The sequence below is a fragment of the Heterodontus francisci genome, chromosome 22, assembly GCF_036365525.1.
Source record: "Heterodontus francisci isolate sHetFra1 chromosome 22, sHetFra1.hap1, whole genome shotgun sequence".
Lineage (NCBI taxonomy): Eukaryota > Metazoa > Chordata > Chondrichthyes > Heterodontiformes > Heterodontidae > Heterodontus > Heterodontus francisci.
The window spans coordinates 65324462-65350132 of record NC_090392.1 but is presented as its reverse complement, the minus strand read 5'-3'; the positions used below and the strand labels follow the sequence as shown (position 1 = coordinate 65350132).

Genomic DNA, 25671 nt, shown 5'->3' with positions numbered 1-25671 from the left:
TTCCCTGATGAGGACCTTCCGTACTTTGGTCTTTGCTCTAAGATGGGCAAGGATGAACAACCTGCCATCTGATCTCGTGTGGAGGAAAATTCCTTCTTCTGAAGACTTGAACGCATGTGAGAGCAGCAGGGAGATGATGATCCCAAACAGGGTAGGTGCGACAACAAAGCCCTGTTTCACGCCACTCAGGGTAGAAAAGGGGTCTGATGAGGCAATGCTATGCTGAATTGTGCCTTTCACATTGTCATGGAATGAGGTGATGATACTTAGTAGCTTTGGTGGACATCCGATTTTTGCTAGTCGTCTGAAGCGACCACGTATGCTGACGAGGTCCAAGGCTTTGGTGAGATCTATGAAAGCAACGTAGAGGGGCATCTGTTGTCCGTGGCATTTCTCCTGTAGCTGGCGAAGGGACAACAGCATGTCAGTGCTGGGTCTCTCTGCTTGAAAGCCACACTGTGCCTCAGGGTAGACACGCTCAGCCAGCTTCTGGAGTCTGTTTAAAACGACTCGAGTGAAGACTTTCCCCACTATGCTGAGCAGGGAGATTCCAGGGTAGATGTTACAGTCACCACAGTCACCCTTGTTCTTCTAGAGGGTGATGATATTGTCCTGTGATACTGCTCCCTCCTCCCAGCACAGGCAAAGCAGTTCATGGAGTGCTGAGAGTATAGCAGGCTTGGCACTCTTGATTATATCAGGGGTAATGCCATCCTTTCCAGGGGATTTTCCACTGGCTAAAGAATCAATACCATCATCGAGTTCCGATTTTGTTGGTTGTACGTCCAGCTCATCCATGCCATCATACATTCCTCTGATGTTTCCGGTGTCGGAGGCCAGCTAAATACGACTGCATAGGTGTTGCCAGTAGTCATTTACACAGCGCCTGGCTGTTCTTTGTGCAGCGCTTCTAGCCACTTTAAGTGCAACGGATGTTAACTCGCTGGGGGCTTTCTTGTAATTCAACAGTACAATGCGCTTAGCCGCTATGACAGGTTCCAGCTCATCAAAGTGAGATTGAAACCAGTCTGCATTCTGCTTCTCATGTTTGCCATAGGTGGTCATTGCTGAGTCATAGATGGCGTCTCTGATATGGGCCCACTTGGTCTCTGCATCCCCTGTGGGAGTGTTTTGAAGGGCTTTTTCAAGTGAATTTAGAAACTTATGTAACAGCTGTGGATAAGAAATTCTGTTCGTGTTGAAGTGCGGGCGGCCCGCTTCTTTGGTTTGAGTCTAACCTTGCTGCACACCAGGGAGTGGTTGGTATCGCAGTCCGCACTCAGGAAGCTGCGTGTGATTTGGACACTGTTTATAGAGGCTCGCCTTGTGACCATGAGGTACAGCTGGTGACAACGACGTGATCTTGGGTGCCTCCTTGAAACCTGGTGACAGGGTTTAGTATGAAAGAACGAGTTGGTGATGCAGAGGTTGTGATAGGTACACAATTCAAGCAGTCTCTATCCATTCTCATTCATCCTTCCAATGCCATAGCGCCCAAGGCAGGGGGGCCATGAGTCATAGTCAGCCCCAACCCTGGCATTTATGTCCCCCAGCAGGAACAAATGCTTGGTATTGGTAATGCTACTAATGCTATTATGGAGTTCCTCGTAGAACTGGTCTTTAACTTCAGGTGCGGAGCAGAGTGTTGGAGCATAGATGCTGAGTAAGTGTACTGGTCCAGACGCGGTGAGCAGTCAGATGGACAGTATGCGTTCCGAGCCATTTGAAGGTGGCTCTACCATGCTGAGCAAAGAGTTTCTGATGGCGAAGACACTCCATGCTGTCTTGGTTCTTCAGGATCCCTACCCTGCCAGTAGAAGGTATAGTCTTGCTCCCTTAGAGATCCACTCCCAGTGCTGCAATGTCCACATTGAGTCTACTGAGCTCGTTGTTGATGGCAGTCTTCTGAGAATCGTTGATATGTGTAAGGTCCTCCGACAGGCCAGGACACATAGTTCTGACATTCCAGCTTGCAAAACGAAGGGCTGGTACCTTCTTTCCATTTTCTGTCGTGCTGTTTGGTGCGGTGTTACAGTCCACTTGTCAGGCAATGACCCTGAGCTCCAAGCACCCGTTGAAGCAGGTGGACTGTGGTGAGACAGAACCTTACTGACCATGGACTGCCCAGTTTGAGGTGGGCGGTTGCTGTCCAGTGAGTTGCGATAACCTCTCCCACTGACAAAGGCAACCCGTGGTGCCCAATCTCTACACTAACTGAGCTGGACTTATAACCCGTAACTGCTGCCTTCCGTGTTGTTTCGGTCGCTGTGAAGCGACTATGGAGTGACCTCTCCATGGCGCATGTCTGGGCGGATGTATGGAGGTTGTGAGTTGCCCAAGCGTCAAAATCCCCCTCTCAGCCTTCCTAGTGGGGTCCAAAGGAGTGAAGAGCATGACGTTTGGCACCGGTATGGCTGCAGGAACTGCCGGAAACATTCCAAAGGTGACATATGACCGCCTTAGGTGTTCTGCTCCGGATTTTGTGTTAGGGTTTACTCCCGTAGCCTTGGTTGCTCCAGAGATGCCCACAAGGCAGTGGGGTTGTTAGCTCCTATCCCTGAGCAGGGGCCCTAACAAGTAAACTGTGCGATTTCATGGAGGAAGAGGGAAGGGGGAAACGGGGTGAGAGGCGGAGGGGTTGCAGGAAGGGAGGGGGTGTGTGAGGGGGGAGCTGGGAAGGGGGTGTGTGAAAGGGGAGCTGGGAAGGGGGTGCGGGGGGGGTGGGGGGAGAAAGCACCTCCAACTAAATTGTGAGAAGACAACAAGAGGAAGCAGATTCAAATGAGTAAAACACAAAATTAGGACTCATATTAAAAAGTTGTTCTGCACACAATGAGTGATTTAACACATGTTGTGTGACACTGGAAGACAATTTGGAACAGGTATCTTGGGTCTTGGTCATTGGGATGGTCGCATGATAATCAACGTAGAATTTGAAACAGAAACATAGGACTGAATTTTATTAACGTGCCGTGCTCTGCGGCGGAGCGCTTTGAAATCGGTGGCCTTCCGACACGGATGTGCCGCCGCCGAGCCCCTGCGATATTACGCGGGGGGGGGGGCTCATTTAAATAGAGGGCGTGGTGCGGCCGCCCCTGATGATGTAGAGGGGGCGACCACTGCGTCCCGGGCAACAGCGCCACCGCGCAGGCGCCATTTTTAATGTGCTCCAAGCCCTTCAGTAACATTTTAATATTTAAAGGTCCTGCTCTTCGGGAAATAAAAATAAAATTTTATTTCAACTCTAAATCCCATCTCCCACCCCACCAGTGGGTAATTTATATATAAATTGCCCTCGCACCCCATAATAAACTTTTATTGATCTCCTGAACATTCCCCCACTGACATTTGTTCTCTTTGACCCACAACCCCTTCCCACCATCCCCACAGCCAATAAAAATGGTTTTCCCCGCTCCTCCCCGCCCCCAACCCCTCCCGCCCTGAGAATTTTATTCTTCCCCCCTCCCCACCAGGTTCTCGTCTTGGAACACAGGAAGGCGCGCGAGGTGCGATCAGCGGCTGTAAAATCAACATTGGATGGCCGCCGCCATCAGGTAAGTTCATTTACATCTAATTTGTGTTAATTTAAATATTTAGATGAAGGCCCCGCCAAGCAGCGGTGGGGGGGCCGCACCGAGGTTCCCCCGCCACTGGTAATATGCGGCAGGCCCTTCTCGACATTGGGGGTCAAGGCAGGCCTCTCCCCGCAGAATTTTACCGGCCCCCCCACCGCGATCCACGGCATCGAGGGGCTGGTAAAATTCAGCCCATAGATCTACTGAAGGCAGAGGAATAGTTGTTCAGTGTGATAGATCCCAGTGGGCTGGGAGTAATGTTAAGGAGGGTAATGCCTGCAGAAATTGGTATTTAAGATTAAGTAAAATTAAAAATATTGGTTTTAAGAAGTTCTGTAAGCTTTCTAAAAACACCTTTTCAGACAGCATTATTTGTCTCAGCCTTGACTCCATGATAGAATCCGTGCTTATGAATCAGAAGGTATGTAGTCATGCAGAAACTTCAGCACATAATCTTGACAGAATAATGATGCCAATTTAAGTGGAAAATGCCAATTTCAATTGAACAATAGGGTAAACTTTCAACTTGTGCCTGCATGTAAAATGGGAAGTGTGGATCAGCTCATTCTAGAAATTACCTGGTGCTCATTACCACTGATTTCTATGGTAATGAAAATCAGATGGCTTCTATAATAGATGATTGGTATGCAATGCCAGTGGCATTAGGTAGCAAGCTGAACATTTACCCCAATGTGTCTACCTGATTTTTTTCCTCATCTGTTAGATGGTTGTAATTGTACACGGAGATTACATGATGAGATATACTGAACCCAATCCAATGTTCTCTGATACAACAAACATTGATTACAGCACTCTTTCACTCAAATTGTAGGAAAGTTTCTATTCCTGCATATTTTCTCTGGCTTCCAGTCACTTTTATAAGGTGTTTGAAAAATAAATCTAATTTATAGTCAGCTTTATGCAGGAAATTTCTAACGTTATTGCAAAATAACATAATAGATTGATACATTTGCCTGTAATATTTTGGTGTGACATTATTATATGTATATCTCTGTACTTACAGCTTTGTATCTGACCAGGTAATGTCGGATAGGGGAGCCACCATCATCCTGCTTGATCCAGTTTACTTTGAAGACATTTCCATTTCCAAGTACTTTTCCTTCAAGTTTTGGTGGACTTGGTTCTCCTACAAGTTAATGTTGGTAACAGCATATTTCTTATCCAATAATCCAAATGTTCTTATCTAATAACATCACTGCATTTACTCATTAGACATCATTAGCTTTATGTTGATTAATAATTTTTTTTAGACAATGTCTTGCAAAAAAAAAAGTTTTGCATTCAAATAACTTACTGAGAACAGAACTGCATTTAAGTGATTTGTAATGATAGTGTTTGCTGCGTTGTAGTAATTGGTTTACTTAGTTACTCAGGTATAAGGAAAGTAATTGCACTTCAGACAATGCCATGCTTGGAGATTTTAATTGAATTAAAAATATTCAAAACTGTCAAGATAAATTTCAGTTTTCAAGTTCCAACTTGCTAAGTTTGAAAAGTACTTGACACTGAATTATGCAATTCACAGCTAGTAATATATTGTCTGAGCAGATTCTGACATGAAACTGCCACCCACACACACTCATCTGCTCGAAAGCTACATGCAAAGGCTCTAAGATGAGCTGTTCAAAGTTGTAAATGATGGCTGTTAATCATTGAAAAGGTCATACTTTTGGTTTATTGTCGTATATAATCTAAATTAAAAAAAGCAGGCTATTAGGTAATAGCAGATCATAGAAAGTTTTGCTGCAACATCCTGGTACTGCTAGGCTATCTGCAGAGATTACTCTGATCATTGGTCTCTGGATGTTTATGCTACTATTTTTGATCAAAGTCAGGAAAAGAATACTGCTTATATTTTTGCTTTATAATATAGTGCAGGTATCAGAGACAGCATTTAGGATTTGAATAATAAAATGAATGAGCCAGGAAAAAAAACCAACGGCCCAAAAACATAAAATTTTTTTTTAAAAATTTATTTAGAGACACAGCACAGAAACAGGCCCAAACAGGCCCTTCGGCCCACCGAGTCTGTGCCAACCAACAACCACCCATTTATACTAACTCTACAGTAATCCCTTATTCCCTATCACCTACCTACACTAGGGGCAATTTACAATGGCCAATTTACCTATCACCTGCAAGTCTTTGGCTTTGGGAGGAAACTGGAGCACCCGGGGAAAACCCATGCAGACACAGGGAGAACTTGCAAACTCCACACAGGCAGTACCCAGAATCGAACCCGGGTCCCTGGAGCTGTGAGGCTGCGGTGCTAACCACTGCACCACTGTGCCACCCATGCTGAATGATAAATGTATAATTTGATATATCTGAGTAAAATTCATTTTAAGTGTTATATTTCAGAGGGGGAACAATGAAATCTTGAAAAATGTCCTCTCTCAACTCTTATGAAATCAGATTAAAATCTAGGAAGGCAAAATTAATCTCTGGGCATCAGCGCTTGAGATACCAAAATTTCCACCTGACTGCAAAGTAAATTGAAATAAAAGAAAGAAAACCTGTTTTTTTTGGTTTAAAAATGCAGACATTTCTGAAGTTTGGTGCTAAACATATCACTACTGTGAGAGATTGATCAAAAGCAGCAGCTAATCTCCAGTGTCTCGGAAACCCGATAGGATGGGAAAGCATCAATAAGTTATCAGATATGGCTAGTGAATGCGAGAGGAAACTGAATGCTACATTTTTAATTTATAAATTATCCTTCAGAGCTCCAGTTTGCATGATGCATTACATTAAAATGATAAAGTATTAAATAAATAAATAATGCAGTTCTGCTCTAACAGGTCAGTTATGTGGAGTGGTGGCTCTTGTAAGGAGACCAGTTGTTATGAAGATCCTTGCAACATAAATTTAAAAAATAAATGCTTAAGTGACAACTTGATAGCTTTATGCACTGAAATGGAGATAGATTGTAGTTCCATGTATTATTTTGATGGTAAACCTGCTCTGATTTTTTTCCTATTCCTTAGTTTTCCAAGAACACAAATCAACTGCTCTCTAACATACAAAAGTGACCTTGTCCGTGGCCTCTATTGAATCCTTCCTGCAATGACCAGTATTGGGGGGGGGGGGGGGGGTGGGGGGGCGTTGGTGGGGAGAGAAGGGGAATGGAACTGGCATACTGCTGGTGACCCTCCTATTCTTTCTTACTCAAGGTAAAGCTCCTGGTTTTTCCTAAATACCTCACCACAGCTTAGCAACTGAAATACAGACATGATGGAGATTGAATCAGCCTTTGCCAGCCTGGCAGTGCCAGCTACTTCCATTTAAATATCTGTAGATAACCATCCCATAGAGGCAGAATCAAGAAAATGAGACTGAGCCAAAGGAAGGGGTATTATCAGGAGTAGGAAGTAGGTTTTAAGGAGGGTCAAAGGAGGATAGAAAGGTGGAGAGGTTCAGGGCACGGAGCCTTGATGGCTAAGGACACAGCTGACAATGGGAAAGGTGAAAGGGAGGGGAGAATGCAGTAGTAGCTAGTCAGTGGAACAGCATTCTAGAGGTGGGAGAGATGGGGATACAAATCTAATGCTGTAACATTTACTGAGAATTATATAATCATTTCTGTACAAGCTCCAGTCATAACTTTATTCACCACTTATCCATCTAATGATATTAGATAAAACTATTTGTACAGTCACTGTTTTCAATAAATGTTATTTGCCGGTTGTACTATATAAAGAATGTGCAGGACACTACAATAAATAGTATCATTTAAGAGCGCATTAAATAAAAAAAGACTATAAAGCTATTCTGACTTCACTGAGTCTCCAGTATAAGAGTCACCACCAAACATTCACTCTGTTGTTAGTGTCTAACTTAAGTTAGACTATCAAGGGTAATCAAAATATTACACTTTCATGATTATATTCATTTGAAGCTATGAACCCATACTGGTTAACTTATCATAGAATAGTTTTGCAATCCAAATAAATGGAGTTCTGCTGTAACTTAACAGGTTAGTGACATTCCAAAAGGAAGAAACAGAAAAACAGTTGCTCCTTGTGAAGGCTGATTCCAAATGGTACGACAGTTCTACACAATCCAATCACTAAGTGCAGGTTTACTCCTTTTCTGGGCAAAATAAAGAAGTTAAAGAAGAAAGAAACACCAACACAAATCATGCTCAGTCATGCAACAATTTTCCGTACATCATATTGGCATGGATTATGTAACTACATGATTTTCAGCCTCTAAATGAAGAAAGAGACTCAGTTAGCATGCATGTGACAGTCCCATTTACACCAAGTGTCTTCTTATATTCACCAATAACTCTTTGCTTAATGCAGAGATTTTGAGCAAATAATCTTGGTTTGGCATTCTGCTGGTTTTACCAAATCCCATTCTCTGGCCAATGAAATATATCCAATAGCAGTGGGAAAGGTCTAATTCATTAATCTATAGAATGAGAATGGGATATTTTACCTAGAGGAATGTCTAATTTTTCTCAGGGAGTAGCATTTAATTTGACACCAAGCCACATCAAAGCACCATGACACATGTAATAAAGTTCAAAGAGTCATCCATTCCACAGGTCACAGACCTGAAATGTGAACTCTGTTTCTCTCACCACAGATGTTGCCAGATCTGCTGAGTTTTTCCAGCATTTTATTTCAGATTCCCAGCATCCGCAGAATTTTGTTTTTGTATCCTTTCCATCCTGCCTTCATACCAAGTGTAAATGGTACTAAAAACTTCAAAGACAATGCCTAGATGAAAAAGTGTTGCGTATTGTTTGCTGAGTGCAAGAAAACTATTCAGTTGTAACTGAATAAATGAGAATGGAAGAAGTGAAAGACAAACAGGTGAAAAACCCATGGCAAAACCAGCTGCATCCACTACACCAATGGCATGCATGGGGGGGTGAAATACAAATCTCAGCCTCTTTTTATCCTTCTGGATGTCGCCCAATAGGCTTCAGGAGGGGAATAAAACTACTTGCGCACATGCAGTAATGCTTGTGAGTTACAAGTGTTAGTCTTGATCTGTGTTCTAACCTGCCTAGAAGCTTCCCTCTTTAAAAAAAAACCAAAAAAACAATTAAGAAACAGAACCCAACGCAACCTTCTATCATGGTTAATGACTGTACGGGAATTATAGTTAGGAAACAATAAGAATGATTTTTATTTTTAGCAGGGAAGCACTGCAGAAAAAAAATATTTGCTTGTCAAATGTTTGTACAGCTTAAGGCAGGTGTTAGTGTTAGTAATATTAATGTATCACAGATTTTTAACCCTGTATATTTGGCACCAGCACACAGCTTCATTTTGTTTTTTTTTTGTGAAAGTACAAACAACATAGGACTAACAATTTGCTTGAAATGACAACAAGAGTGAAATTTATTTTTTGTGCAAACACAAAGCAGTCGGCAGGGCAGAAATCTTATTAGGTTCAATTTATCGATTTGCTTCTTTTTTTAAACCTAATAACATGGGCATCAACTGTAAAGTGTCCTAACATCTAGCTTCAAAATGTGTTGACTTTTTCAGCACCCTCTTACAGGGGTGACATATCTCTAAACTTAGTTTAACAAGACATTAAGTCCACATTAGTCTAATTATCATGATGATGACCTTGATTTTTATAGTATTTTAATTGCATTTGCTTAAAATGGCAATAAGATTGAAACTTATTTTTACGTCGTAATATTTAACTTTAGTTGTTTACTATTTAAGCACTTTTTTTTATTTTTGTACTCTTTTATTATAAATCCATCAATACCAAAATCAAGAAGAATTTAGAAAATCAAAAACAGCACTAAAGTTAATTCTTGACAAACTATATCAATGATCTAAATCTACTTTAGCATTTTAAGGTAAAGTAGATAACAAAACAAAGTCAATACTCCTTATTGAACCTAATTTTCCAACAGTTTTTATACATCAAATGTAATTCAACTGTTTAAGGGAGGATTTTTTTTTTAATAAGACTAGGTTAGGTGGCAAAAAAATTACAGTGTTACATTAGACCTTGCACTGCCAATCAGTCCCAGAAAACTCCTGTCTCTGAGCATATCAGTTTGTGATGTGAGAATGAAAGAAACACTAATAATACAGCAATATGAGCTGCTTAAATGTCAGATGTTTCTGTAACTAGAATATTAACTGTCAACTAAACGAAAATAGTCTGACACTTTTCTCTCTGTTGAAGATACAGGGCTGAATTTTATTAGCCCGCCACACATTGCGTCAGCGCGCTTTGAACTCGGCGGCCGTCCAACATGAAAGCTCCACCGCTGAGCCCCCGCAATATTTCACGCGGGGGCTTATTTAAATGGAGGGGGATGATCTTCAGACCCGGCAATGGCGTCTGGCACCACCACACAGGCACCAGCGCCATTTTTAAAGGACTTAGAGCCCTGAGCAAAATTAGAATTTTTTAAAAGAGAAATTAATGTTAATGCATATGAAAAAAATCAAAAGCTGGAGGCCCTTTCACAAACGCACCCCCCCCCCCAAAATGGTTGTTTTAGCGTGACAATAAATTTTTTCCCACCCCGAACTTTCCCCAACTTCGTCACATTTGCCCTTCAACCCCTTCCCACCATCCCCACAGCCAATAAAAAGGTTTCTCCCGCTTCCTCCTCCCACCCTGATCATTTCAGTCCTCCTCCCTTCCCACTAATGTCTTGACGTGCAACTTCGTGCAGAGTTCTGAAGGCGCACGAGTTGCAGCTGGTGACCGTAAAATTGGCGTGGGATGGCCACCGGGTCCATGTAAATTGATTAGCATCTTATCTTAATTAATTTTAATATTTAAATGAAAGCCCCACTGCTTGGCGGTGGGGGGCTGCATCAAGGCCTCATCACAGCCGGTAAAATGCGGCGCGTCTTACTTGGCGTTGGGGGTCGTGGTGGGTCGGTCCCGCAAATATTTTACGGGTCCCCCCCACCACCAGCCCCAATGTCGAGGGGCTGGTAAAATTCAGCCCACTGAGTCCTCTCTGGGGTACAGTTCTTCATCTGTGAGCCCTTATATTGAGAGTGTCAATAAACTATTCAACATAGGTGGGCGGCGAGGGAGCATCATGACCAAGCCTGATTCTATCCGTATCTAATGCTCGCACACATACTTCCATCAAAGCTCACTGCACAGTGGTCAAAGTGTCCTCTCATTTATCCAGGACCAGTGATCAAGGGCTGAATGTTTGGGCAACCCTCACCACCCCAACTCCCGCAGTCAGGAATGGAGGTGTGGGGTGGGGGGGGGGGGGGGGGTCTGAAAATGCCGACACTGGACGGTGTGTCAATTTCAAGGCGCTGGCAATAGTCACCAGGACAGCGTGGGGGGAGAGGGGTGGGGGAAGGGAGATCAGGACAGGAATCCCAATCCCCCTCCAAATGAGGCCAATTAACACTGTTTAAAAGCTTAAGAACATGTCAAGGCATTTTTAAAGGGGTGGCAGTTTACCCCCGCCTTCTAAAACTGACCCAAGCTGAAGGGAGACAGGTAAAAACTGGGCAGCCATTTCTGGCTGCCCCAGCGCATCAGCCCGGCCCCATAAGAGGGTCAGTAGTGCAAAGAGCAAGGCATTTGGTAAAGGGGTGCCCTTGGCACTGCACAGATGGCAGAGAGAGTGGGCACTGAGCACCCATGCTTGGAATGAGATCAACACCTCCCCTGGCATTGCAGGGGCAGAAGAGCAGGGGGAAAGACTGCCAAGGACAACTGGGTGGCCACCTGCCCAGAAGGAAGGCTCCAGCTGGCAATGGGGGCACAACTATCAGATTTTGGGCCCAGTGGCGATAAGGGGCAACATCCTCCACAGGAAGGGCAGAACCCCCAGCATCAGGAGGGCACGAGAGAGGAAAGAGGGGCAGGAAGGCAACAGGGGCCAAACCTTCAATACAGGATCTACCACTGAAGATGGAGATGACTGAGAACCAGTGCTGCAGGAGATTGATACTCTTCAGGCAGATCATCTGTGCCCTCATAGCCAAAGGCCTCGCATTTTGCAGCACTGGTCACCATGCCCTGCCAGCAGCTGTAAAAGTCACTGTGGCCTTGAACCTCTTTGCTTCTGGCTCCTTCCAAGGATCAGCTGCTGACCTTAGTGGCATCTCAATAATGGCTGTACACCTTTGCATCTGGCAGGTCACTGATGCCCTCTTTGCCAGAGCTGGACAGCACATTCATTTAATGACAGACAGAGCCTCGCAGGGTCAGAGGGCATTGGGTTTCACCTCCATCGCTAGATTCCCCAAGGTGCAGGACATCGATTGCACCCAATTGGCCAGCCAGTGAGATGCATCAACAGGAAGGGCTTCCACTCCCTCAAAATCCAACTGGTCTGTGACCACAACAGCTTCCTCTATGTGTGCAATCACATTCCTGGCAGTTGCCATGTCTCGTTCATCCTCTGCCAGTCCAGAACTTCACATCAACCCCCAAAGTGTGTGGATGGATCCGAGGGGACAAAGGGATATCACTTGAAGAGATGGCCACAGACCCCTCTACAGGAGCCCAAGACAGAGGCACAAAGGAGTTGCAACTAATGGTCAGCAGGCCAACCACTGAACAGGCCATTGGGCTTCTGAAGATGTGATTCTGGTGCCTGGATCAGTCGGGTGGCACCCTCTGATAACCTCCTGCATGGGTCTCAGTCATTGTGGTGGTCTGCTGTTCTCTCCATAACACTGCCCTCCAGAGAGAGATGTGGTCATTGAGGACAGTGAGGCCCTGGAAGGAGACAGCTCATCAGGGGAGCAGCAGGAACAGATGCTGTGAGAGGAGGGAGATGACGCTGAACAGAAAGGAGCCCCTGCTACATCATGAGGTGGCCTATGCCTGCCACCCTCCTGGAAGAGGACCTCCTTCCTTTCCCCCCAGCATTAGATCCAGGTGGGCATCGAAGAAGCAAGGGGCTACACTGCCCTGGGTTCCAGGCCTCCTGCAACATCTCGCTTCCCTCTGGTGAAGTGAAAGGAAGGCTTTGGCACTAACCGTAGATTTCTCCCTCAAGACAACAAGCAGCCTCAGTGATGGCTGCCAGTGGGTGTCTAAATGAGTCCCACATTTCATCTGACCCACCTCCATTCCCACCCCTCCATTGGCTCCACGGTGACAGGAAACCAATCTCCACATTAATTGAGTGTTCACCCTGTCAAAATGTTAACTTAAAATAGTTTCTCACCAAAGGCGGGTTTCTGACCCGAAAACAAACTCAGCTCCTGGGCTGGATTTTTAAAGCCGTTTGAGGTCAAAGGCGTCCAGGTGCGCAATTTGGCACCGCTGGCCTCTGTGCCGACATATTAAGGCATCGTTCCCACGCTGTTTGGAATTTCTAATCGGCAATGCAGGCAGCCCACATCAGCCTGGGCCACGAGGGACTCCCCCCTCCCATCCCCAACCCACCCCCAAACCTCCGGAAGTGTAATGGCCACCGGGTCACAGCTGCAGCCTCTGGCCATCCCCAGGGGGAGTTGTTCCATCAGGATCATGGCCAGGCAGCTGTGGCTTTTTAAAACATAAACCTGACCTTCTCGTTCGGCTTCTCCATCTTCAGAGCAGCAGCTCCCACCTTGCCGGTGAGGCTGCTGAACACTGAGTGTTGGAGGGTCTCCCACTGGCCCATCAGCTTCGGGAGCCTGTCCGCTGTGAAAATTTGAAAATCCCAATGTACAGGGTTGGAACCCGGAGCCAGCCCCCATTTTTCAGTTCCTGTTTGAAAATCCAGCCCCATGTTTCCTGCCTCTGTGGTGAAAATTTAGCACCAAAGTAAGGCTCCTACACCACCAGGGCTGAGATGATGCAAGACGGCAGAGACCAGATCAAATCCAAGTCTCTGCAAGAATGCATGGTTTGGCTGCTGGATAAATTCTCCAAGCCTTTGATGGAATCACTAAAATATAATTTAAATAGAAACAAAACCATTTAAACGCCTGTACTTGCATTGTTACTCTTTGCTCACCAGTTGCACCCCCATTCATTCCTACTGTCTCTCCATCCAAGATCTTTATGTTTTTACTTACTAACCTCAATATAATTTACTTTACCTATTTAAAACATTGTTCATTTTGCTTTTCTATTTAAAAAGATTCTATTTCTTCTGCTCCAAATATCTATTTTAATGGTAAGAGCAGTTTGAGAAATAAACTGTCATTCTATTAGTTAAAAAACAGTTGCAAAAGCTTGTAAGGTTGACACAGTCACATTACAGATGGGACCAGATTAATCCTTGATGTATCAAACAGGGGGAGGAGCTGCTGAAGGACAGCAGCGCAGAAAGGAAACTGATTGATGGCGTTTTAACAGTTAAACTCTATTAATTGAATGGAAGCTAAATAAACTAATGCCTTAATTTATTATATATATTATTATATATAAGCAATTGGTTAATGCCTTTATAGATTACAAGTGGTTGGCTGATTCAATTGAACATTTTTCCATTTTGCCTTTTATGCCTCTACCATTTAGTTTGATACCATAGCATTTGTTTTTGAAACAGATGATTTGTTCTGCAACATTTTAGTAAATACATGAATATGTATTTTCATCAGGCAATTATAAAATATCTGTAACGCTCAACCATATTGAACCTTTTTAAGAAACGTGTTCAGTGTGTTCAATTTATTCAACCAATCAGAACAAAGATTTTACCTTCTGTTCACCAGCGTGGACGACATCATCAGCACCATGCAAGCCACATGACAAAGTCACATGATACGCACGTACATGATTGGTTGAAAGGAAAGTGGAGGAGAGCACATGAAAAATACAAAATTAAAGCTGATGTAAACATGGGCAGGAATAGAGTTACAGACTGAATAAACCAAAATCAAACCAAAAACATTAAAATACAAATGGGACGTTGGGATATTTAAAATCAAACTCTCTGGTGGCAACACAGATCAGCAGTATTTCCTCTGGCTGTAATTGTAAATGAGAATGTTTAGTTGTTAACAATTTTTTTTTAAATGCAAAGCATTTTGTTATAGAAACGCAATTAGTATCAGGCAAAGCTTGATCATTCTCCTCAGTAAAACTGCTCAAAATGGAATAACAGTTTCTTCCAGGAAGGACCTGTCTGTGCTCTCCCCACACAATCATAATTCAGAGGAAACTCTGCAGGTTTACAAATACAAACAGTAGCACCTCTTTTCACAAACACCTTCTAAGTAGACTTCCATCACATGTTGTGAATTTCAACATTACAAAGTTCACAACAATGTCGGAATTTCATATTTTTTTAGCACAAGCTATTTCCATTTGATTCAGGAAAACTACAAATGGAAAATGTGCGTACAGACATAAATTTTATTCCCTTACATAGCATGATGCTAGGGCAACAATTCAGCAATTTTGTGGTATGAACGTGAGATGATGTGGAAAAGGTTTTAAAAAAACTGCAATGGGAGTTTCAGTTTTGCTGCAGCCTGAAACATTACGGGGCACACAATATGCTAATAGGCAACCGTAACAATCCCTCGGCAGTCAGGTCCTGCAGACATGCCTCGCAGAAGTCTATTGAGAGAGTAAAGGATCAATTTCTGAAATTTGAGTGGAATTATTGAACACAAATATGTGGGTGGACAAGTTTAAAAGAGACAAAAGAAATTGTGTCGACTCCAGTGTTGCTTCCACAACTTCGTATTTTAAGAACCTAAACAAGTGATCAATGGTTTCCTGAATGATTTTTAAGTAGGTAGTAATAGGTGGCACTCAAGCACATTTTGCTATATTAAAATAAAGTTGCATTAATATTCTGTTATCTTGAAATAAAAATGGTATTAGTGCTGCATCAAAATAAAAGTTGCATTGATAGTCTTCTATCTTGAAATAAAATGGTATTAATGCTGCATTACAAAAGTTGGATTAATATTTTCTTTACTAAAAGAAAGGTAATGTTAATATTGTGCTATTGCACTAAAACAGAAATTAGATTAATATTTGCTGCATTAAATTTCAAGTCATAACCGCACTGTGAAATAAAGTCATGTTTTGTAGTAAAATAGGTTCTCTATTTTCCAAAGCCTTTGAAATTACTTTTCACAAACTAAGCATACCAGTCAATTGTCTTTGGGGTTAATTCCATCTTCCATATTTAAGTGATTCCAGTTATTGTGCAAAATAAATCCTTAACTGTCATTGTGAAAAAGAACTAAAACAAAAATTGAATTTTTGAATATGAAATCTTGTGTAGAGTCCTGATTAGCTGGAGAAAAGTTATCAACACTTGTAAGGAAGTTACTTAAACTGTAATATTGTTTGTTGGGTTCCTGTAAGTTATAAATAACTGGTGATTCTGTAGCGACAAGTAGCAAACTCAGTCACTGCTCTGGTTCCATCTTGAACCTGCATTGGTTTTCTCACCAATTTTCTCTCCTCCCCTCCTTATTAGATGTAATTCAACAGGTACCAGGGCCCCTACAGGAACTCACCCAATTCACAGGAGAGGACACCACAACCAAGGCAATTCTTGACATCTTAAATCATGGACACACATACACCATCAGCAAGAATTGTTGACCAGGAGCAGGATATCTGGAGAAACTTGCCCTCTCTAATCTAGGGTCATCTGTGGCTTCTTGTAATACCACTAAAACCTATTCTAAGATCAGCTAATTGAGCATAGACTATGGATCAAAGGATGACCTTCTATAATGCTCAGCTACTCAGAACAAACTTGCTCAGCCTTTCAAGGAGCAGATCTTATCAGATCTGAGGCATTTTCTTAGGTGAAATGAGTGTAAATTTAGAATCACTTTCTTGGTACGGCCCTCATCTTCACTCCCTTAAGTCCAAGGGACGTAGACTTAAACGGATGTGACGGATAACTGGATTAGCCATTCACCATTAGATCTGGCTGAAAGACATAAAGCACTCTCCGGTCCTGCTCTTGTCTGCAAAGAAAACTGCTTACTATTCCAGGATCATCCAGGAATGCAAAGGTAACCCCTGACTTATTTTCTCTACAACAAGCCATTCACCATCTTCTTAAACCCCTGTCCCTCACCTCCAACAACAAATGTGAGGAGCTCATGGATTTCTTTGTCACCATCCAATCAGCTGCCTCTGCCACTTCCTTCCCCTAGCCCACTAGGCTTAATCTAAGACTTGCCCCCTGCTCTAGTCCTGAACTTATATCTTGCTCTAGTTTCTCTTCTATCTCCCCTCATGCCGTCTCCTAGCTCATCTTGTCCATGAGACCCACCTCCAGCTCTTTCGACCCTATTCCCACTACTGACCACGTAACTTCCCATTCTGGCTCCCACATTGGCTGACATTGTTAACGGTTCATTTCCCTCAGGTTCTGTCCATCTCCACTTCAAATCTTCCGACATCACCCCTCCGTCCTTGCAAATTACCTTCCCATCTCCAACCTCCCATCCTCTTCAAAGTTCTTGAACGTGTTGTTGCCTCCCAAATTTGTGCCAACTTTCCCAGAACTCCATGTTTGAATCCCTCCAATTAGGTTTCCACCCTTGCCACAGAATTGAAACAGCTCCTTATCAAAGTCACAAATAATATCCTTTGTGATTATGACAAAGGGAAACTATCCCTCAACGTGATCTATCTGAAGCCTGTGACACAGTTGATCGCATCATTCTCCTCCAACACCTCTCCACTGTCGTCCAGTTGGGTGGAACTGAGTTTGACTGGTTCCATTTTTATCTATCTAATCATAGTCAGAGAATCACCATCAATGGCTTCTCCTTCCATCTTGCAGTTACCTCCAGTGTCCTCCTTGGTCCCTGCTATTTCTTATCTACATGCTGCCACTTGCGACATCATCAGGAAACATATCGGTTTCCACCGTACGCTGATGACACCCACCTTTACCTCTCCACCACATCCCTTGACTCCTCCATTCTAAATTGTCAGATTGCTTGTCCGACATCCAGTACTGGGAGCAGAATTTTCCTCCAATTAAATATTGGGAAGACTGAAACCAATGTCTTTGGTTTTTGCTACAAACTCCGCTCCCTTGCCACCGGTTCCATCCCTCTCCCTGACAACTATGAGGCTGAACCAGACTGTTCACAGCCTTGGTGTCATATTTGACTGAAATGAGTTTTCAACCACAAATCCACACCTTCACAAAGACAGCCTATTTCCAGTTCCACACATCACCTGACTTCGCCCCTGTCTCAGCCCTTCTTCTGCTGAAACCCTCATCCATGCCTTTATTCCTGCGAGACCTGATTATTCTAATGCACTTCTGGTCAGCCTCACATAATATCCTCCTTAAACTTGAAGTCATTCAAAACTCTGCTGTTTGTGTCCTAATTCACACCACGTTCCGTTCACCCGTCACTCCTATGCTCGCTGACCTACTCTGACTCCCGGTTAAGCAATGCATTGATTTTGAAATCATCATCCTTGTTTTCAAATAACTCCATGGCCTCACCCTTCCCCATTGCTGCAACTTCTTCCCACCCTACAACCTTCCGAGATGTCTGCACCCTAATTCCGGCCATTTGAGCATCCCTGGTTTAAATCACCCTTCCATTGGTGGCTGTGCCTTCAATTGCTTAGGCCTCATGTCTCTGGAGATCCTTCCCCAATCCTCTCAGCTTCTACCTCACTTTCCTCCATTAATACACTCCTTAAAACCTACTACTTATCTGTCCCAATTTCTCCTCATACGGCTCAGTGTCATATTTTGTTTTATGGCGCCTCTGAAGTGCCTTGGGACGTTTTATTACTTTAAAGATGCTATATAAATACATGTTGCTATTGTGTTAAGTCACTATCAAAAAATAATTACAGTTGAGCCCTGATTGATAATTTCTAATTTTGTAAAATGGAGTCTACCGTTCCCAATTCAGAATTGTTCAATCCAATATCAGACACAGTAACTGCATATCTTGAGCACTAAATTCCCAATTTGCTGCTATAGTTATCTTACTTAATTCAAATTATTTGATAATTGAAATTTATAGCTCAAGAAATAACCCAATTATCACGAGTAGACTGTAACTATCTACCAACTTATTTATGGTATTTAAAAGAACAAAAGTGAGCAATGGATTCAGAGACACTATCAATATAACTGAAGCAATATTAGCATTCACAGATTTGAGCAGCATACAGGAAAATTTCACATGATTACTGCAGACAATTTAAAGTTTTTTAAAAAGAGATACAGCACTGAAACAGGCCCTTCAGCCCACCGAGTCTGTGCTGACCAAGAACCACCCATTTATACTAACCCTACAGTAATCCCATATTCCCTACCTACACTAGGGGCAATTTACAATGGCCAATTTACCCATCACCTGCAAGTCTTTGGCGGTGGGAGGAAACTGGAGCACCCGGGGAAAACCCACGTGGTGACAGGGAGAACTTGCAAACTCCGCACAGGCGGTATCCAGAATTGAACCAGAGTCCCTGGAGCTGTGAGGCTGCGGTGCTAACCACTGCGCCACTGTGCCACCCTTCTATTGATATTTTCATTCCAGTGAAAATTGAACTGAAGACACTAGATATTCAGAGAATGCACTTGAGGCCTGAAGCCCCTTCTACAAAGATGCTAACACAAATTAAGATAGTTAGATTGTTCATCTAATTTCTCAATTGCAAGCCAAAATTTATATATTTTGGATATTATGTATGGGGGACAAAAACATTTTAAACCACACACAGTTTCATCAGACCATTCAACTGCCTTTAACAATAGCCTTCTACTTTCTGTTAATAACATTTTTTTGATAACATGACCAATATTTGTATGACATGTCTAATTTTGTGTCTAATGTTATGGGAACAAAAATAACTTTTCCTTGCAGTATCAAATACACTGGACAAGATTCACAAATTCTCCGAGTAAGAGATTTAGTTTAGCTTTGTATCAATAATCTCACTTTTTTTTTCACTTGCTTAATTTCAATGATATTCCACAAACAACACGCCAAATGAAAAACAGAACTGTTTCCTATTAAACTGATGCTGATGTGGTCAACATGTTTGATAAAATTCAGTCAGAAATCAATACAATTATTCCAATATCAGTCACTAGAAGCAGACACTCGAGTATTTATCGCTAGCCATGAATTACAAACAAATACAAAATATCAGGTCACCACAGGGCATGTAGCAGAGCTGCACCATGCTAGAAATCTAGTGCTATATTTCACTCCAACAGAATTATTTTTGACTTCTCCATAAGAAGTATATGCATACAATGTGTCATAAATTGAACTAGCATATATATTGCTTGCATATTTACAAATATATGAAAGTTAATCCTATCTATACAAGACATAATAATGAGCATGAACGTGTGACTTATATACCAGATTTCCCCACACATGGATCAAGACACCAAAAGACATCAACATTATACAGAGACACAGATATTAGTGGGACAAAGATTGTATCACTGCATTTCTGTCTCTAGTCATTGCAGATCTGCAAAACATTGGTCATGCATGCTTTTATTTGCTCTGGAAACACTGCATTGGAAACCTGCTAATCACATGCCTAGTCTATCACCTCCTTATTAAAGGGAAGAATTTCTTCCATCACTTTGATTATGAATTGTGTTCAGTTCTAGGAGGCGGATTTGAAATTATTTATGTTCAAATTATACTATCTGAAAATATGTAGTACATATTAGTTAATGACACATTTGAAACTAGTATGGCAAAGATTAGTTAATGCTGATGTCAGCAAACATAAACCTCTATTTCTGAAAACACAAATTTTGCTCCACAAATTAAGTGATGAAAGGCTATTATTTTCTTAAAGGTAGTAATTTTAAAATGAAGGGCTTGCAAACCAAGGAAGTAATTACTTTATCTGTTAACATCCCTCGCTGCTTATGAAATTTATAATTCTGATAATGAAATCTAAACTAACAAGAAAGCATTAACAGAATGGACCATTATATTCCTTGGGAACTTTCAAAAACTACACCTTTTTTCCTAAACAGAAGCTGGAGGTAATTTGGAACTTTTAAACGAAGGGGTTATAGACTGGCAGCTGCCTGTAAATTTTCAGCTCCAAGATAGATGAAATCAACCTTTTTAATTTAAAAAATGCATTTATGTCAGTATAATTACTGCTCAAAATAGTACTATTGCAGAGCTGAGTGATATACATGATGTAATTAATTTGCTTGAAATAAATTATTCTAAATTTGCACAAAATTCAGAGATTTTACCTGCTGCATCTACACATTCATGTTCAATCGAAGTTGACATGCACTAAACCAAGACTACAATAAAATTGGGCAGCTACCCTACAGCAGCAAGTATGTGAATGCTGATTATTGACTTGTCATTTCTTCTGGAAGGAATAATAAAGAATGGGTTACAAATCAAGGTGAACAGAACAGTCCAAAATGAGAAGTCCTACAAGGTATTAAACTATTCTCAAATGAAGCAATGTTCAGTATTATTTGTAATTCAATTGAGATATGTTGGTTAATAGACTATAAATACCTAAACTAGAAATGGCATGTGTATAGCTGATTATAAAGTAAAACACCGTGTGCAGATTAAACATCTTCGCTAACACAGCAGTCAGCTGAAACTAAAATCATGCCATTGGGGAGTTTTCAGGATTAACCTTCAAGATCAAAATTATACATTTAAAAAGGGACAAAATTTAACAGTCTATGCATAAATTCATGTTATCAAATTTCAAACCTTTTACTTCCTACTATGTAAAAAATAAAATCATTTTCTTAGCTGTCAAATTAATATTGCAGTGACTGATTTGCAAGATTTACAGCCTAATCTTTAACAGTACTTGGGACAAATCTGCCGTTGAATGCACAGTTGCTAGCAGCTACTGAGGGGCAAAAACCATGGCTTGGTAAAACAAAAAGCTGCATGCAAGAATACTCACTAGCTGAATGAAGTGATGGAAAAGAAGATGGAGACAAAGTAGCTAAAGAAAGAAAAGGCAATGAGAAATTCATTAATGATATGATTTGAAATCTCAAATGACTCACGAAACCCTAAGAGGGCAGTGATGTACATGATAGGCATCAATGAGCAGCATCAACTTTAATTTAAAGCATGCACTTCAATAAAATGCAGATAATCAGCAGATTTCTAAAGCAACTGGCAAATTAATAAGCATATATAGTGTGATATAAAAAGATATTGATGTGTTGACATGAGCAGAAAATCTAGGTCAAAAGTCAGCTACACACAAGGCCTACATGAACCATGTGATGAGTTGTATCCAGTTTCCTGTCAAGCTATTATGGCAGAATTAAGATAACCTAGTTACAAAAATGTATATTTATATCTGATATTATGCACAGATCAACAACTTTTCAGCTCAATAAGCTCTTTTCTCATAGATGCATTTGTTTCAAGTTGGCAAATGTCAAAAATGCATACTTGCTCATGAAAATGCTTGCAGAGAAATCCACAACTACTGGACACCGGGTCTCTGTCAGAAAAATCAAAACCAAAACTACTACTCTCGCAAGGGATTTTTTCCACAAACTCTTACCGACTGTGAACCCTCTGCCAGGAGAGTAATGTTAGTGCCAGAAAATGCTAAGTTCTTTCTTTCACTTAGTTCTCTAGATTAAACATATTTTGAATTTATCTTTGAGATGAATCTTCAGCCTTTTTTTTTAAATCTAAGAGATTCCCTGTACTAGCTGCTATCCTAATTTTTTTTAAATGAATGTTTTTTGTTGTAATTTCTATGTCATTCATACAATTATGATAATTCACCAGTGGGTGAATATTTTTATTATGACAATGTAAAAGCATAGCAAAATAATGATTTTGCTGGAAACAGCAACCAGGGAAACCTCCTGATAGGGAAAATTACAAAAATATCATTTTTATATAAGCTAGATTAAGATCAACCAACAAACTCTAAATTCACTACAGTGTTATATTCACCGTTTATAAAATCTTAGAATCAACAACAAGCTCCCTTGTCTAGAACTACTTTATTCAGGTGCCCTGCTCAACTCTGAGCTTGCACAGTATCCACAATGATTAAATATTTTATCTTCAATTGCAATCAGCACATTGTAATTTACCCGTAGGTTCTGTACTTGAACAGATTTTCTGCTCTATTTCAAATAATTCAAATTAAGCATTTTTACAATGAGATATGATGCACCGATATATAAACACATCTAAATCTTATTGCCTGAAGCCCAGCTCATATATTTGTGGAGCATGCAAATTACCAGTGATATTAATTTTGCTTTTGTTTTCCTGACAAAACCCTGCAGCAAAGATGAAAAATCTGTTTATTTGCTTCAAATTTAATTTGTTGTAACTGCAATATCCCATTCAATTAAAATACCAGATAGACTCAATTTACATTCACATTTTGATTAGGCCACAATAATAATATTCCACTCACTGTCTTCTACACAGGAAAATTACAGGATACATTTCCCAAACTTAGCTAGGCTTGTAATAACATTTCTATAATGATTTACAACAAACAAAAAAATGAACTTAAAATGAGGGATTAAACAAAGTATGAAATAGCTACGATAATGGAATTTAACCAAACTTGGGGAACAATGGAAAATACCAGCATCAATAGGTCTTGAACTCAAGCTGTCAACAATGTCAACAATTCAGTAGCTACAGGGGTAGTTCAAAAAGGCCATGCCAACCATTTGCAACAGTTGGAGATTTTGCCACCCCTCACTCATGATTTTCCAACCATTTCCAATTAGTGAATTGTGGGTATTATGTGCTCAATTTCCCTATTTGTGCTGTTGGAGATTAAGGCTCCCCACTGGCAGTACAGACTCATAAAATTATCCCTGTGGTATAGTGGAGAAGATAGGGTACAGGAACTTGAACAGGTAGGTAGCTAGCCTACTGGAAGCAATAGTACAAGTTTCAATCTGGTAATGCTGTTTTCTAGGGATGTCACAATATTATAACATATTAAAATCAACTAGAATTGTATGATGATTATTCTAACAGACTGGCAATTTAGTGTCAGTGAGTTCAAACCTCAATCTAAGTCAATATGTGGACTAGTACCAGAAAGAATAACCACGAAAGTTGGCTGATTATCATAAAAATCCAAATGGTTCACCAACGTCCTGCAGAGACTGGGACCTACCAACCCCACCTAGTTTAGCCAACAGGTGACTTCAATGCCATCCTATGTAGCTCATCAGAACCTTCACAGGGCATACAAGTATGGTAGCATAATGGTTATGTAAATAGACTAATAATTGGAGGCCTGGACTAATATCCTAGGAACATGAGTTCAAATCCCACCACAGCAACTAAGGAATTTAAATTAACAGAGTGTCTCCTGACAGCACAGTGACTGTAGACGTCATCAGTGCGTCTGTATATTTGCCAGATTGCCAGTATGTGTCTGCACATGCAGGTGTCAACGCAATGACGCCCGAGTGTTGCTTCACTTCTCAATGGCTGTGATCACCATTCCTGCTAACAGCTCCCTGCTCTCTCCCACAATTGGTACCTCAATCGCCGCTTCTCTTTCCTGCTCCCTCCTTCAATTGTTGCTTCTCTTCCCTGCTCCCTCCCGCCATTCTTTCTTGCTGCCTCCCCCCTCCCCCTTGGTGCTAGCAGCCTACTGCCCCCTCCCCCCGCCCCATCGCTTTTCCGGGCGGTGAGATGGGGAAGAGAACGGCAGGATGAAATGGCGAGAAGGCGGGCAAGGGAGGGAGCGGGGAAGAGAAGCGGCGATCGCAGGAAGGAGCAGGAAACTGAATGTGGCAATCACGGTCATTAAGGGGTGAGGGGTTTTGGGCTCAATTAGTTATTATGTGTCAAATTGAGCAGTGTCATTTTTATTACTCGCAGCTACCTGAGACGTCACAAACAGTGACATCTCCGTCGATGAGGTTGCATTTGCGCATGTGCCAGTACTGCGTCACCTAGTGGTTATGTTGTCAGCAAACACTGCCTTAAATTAAATAAAATCTGGAATTAAAAGCGAGTATAGTAATGGTGACTATGAAATTACCAGATTGTTGTAAAAAAAAATCTGATTTGCAATGTCCTTGAAGGAAGGAAATCTGCCATCTTACCTGGTCTGACCTATATATGACTCCAGACCCAGAGTAATATGGTTGACTTTTAACTGCCCTCTGAAATAGACTAGGCAGCTCACCATTGCCTCACCTATCCCATGCATAGTAAAAAAAAAAAAATGGATGGACAGTAAATGCAACTTTGGTAGAGTCACCCATGTTCCAAGAACAAATAAAAAAAAGAAAACACAACATAATTGCAAACTAGAATAACTCTGATAACAATGCTGGTCAAAAAAGAAAATCTAGATAACTAATTTATCGTGTTAATTTCTTTATAATCTGGATGAAGTTCCAGTAAATAGATTTCCCTGAATAATTGATGCATTGTAAATTCTTATAGAACCAATTATCCCATCAGTAAATTTTACTGTGACATCCCTATTGATATAATGGTCCCAGATTTCCTTGGGACTCAAGGCCAATCCCAGGGTAAAGGGAGGACTGGCTGGAGTGAAAAAGCCTGGACAACCAACTTTCTTCCGAATCGTACCCAATATTGAAATGAGGTCTGCGCTCGCTTCAGATTGATGTCAGGGTTCACCTTAAAAATAAAGCCTAGCCCAATTTTTGAAAAAATAACCTATTAAGCTTCCATTGGCATACAGTGACAATTTAGCAAAAGGATTCTTTAACTTTAAATGGAATATAATTTGTTTTTTTATTATTACAAGAGGACATGAGCACAATACATGGATTTTTGGTAACAAAATGCCATTTGAGTCCACTGCCCTGTTCAATAGATAAACCCAACTACCTGCCTTCTCACTATAGAACTCAATCTTCCTCTCTCCAAAACAAATTTAACAATCCATTTGCAGACAGAAAATATAGTTGTAAATCCATCAAGCTTATGATTATGGATCTTGATTATGCTTATTCAAAGACATCGCAACAACAATTCAGACATCAGAGTATATTAGATCTGAGGCAATATAGGTATTTGCAGTGGAAACAACTTTTTCTCCCTTCAGTTGTTAGATATTCTTTGTGACCTTAAACTGATAGGACGTAAATTACATCAATAGATGCCCTGGTACAGTTTTTATGGTCAGTAGAATCAATACCTATTATATCGCCCGATATTGAATGTAA

At 41.4% G+C, this 25671-nt stretch overlaps 1 protein-coding gene across 7 annotated transcripts in view; it reads right to left on the bottom strand.

The window, feature by feature from the left end:
• Positions 1-25671, bottom strand: part of LOC137381396 (neural cell adhesion molecule 1-like) — a 538973-nt gene that overhangs the window by 64289 nt on the left and 449013 nt on the right. For 6 of the 7 annotated variants that reach the window (XM_068053932.1, XM_068053933.1, XM_068053938.1 and 3 more), the window contains one exon: positions 4598-4722. In XM_068053932.1, coding sequence (XP_067910033.1) covers positions 4598-4722 — 125 coding nt within the window. Of the gene's footprint in view, positions 1-4597; positions 4723-21410; positions 21453-25671 lie in introns of all 7 variants that reach the window. The other variant, XM_068053931.1, reaches the window with a different exon arrangement.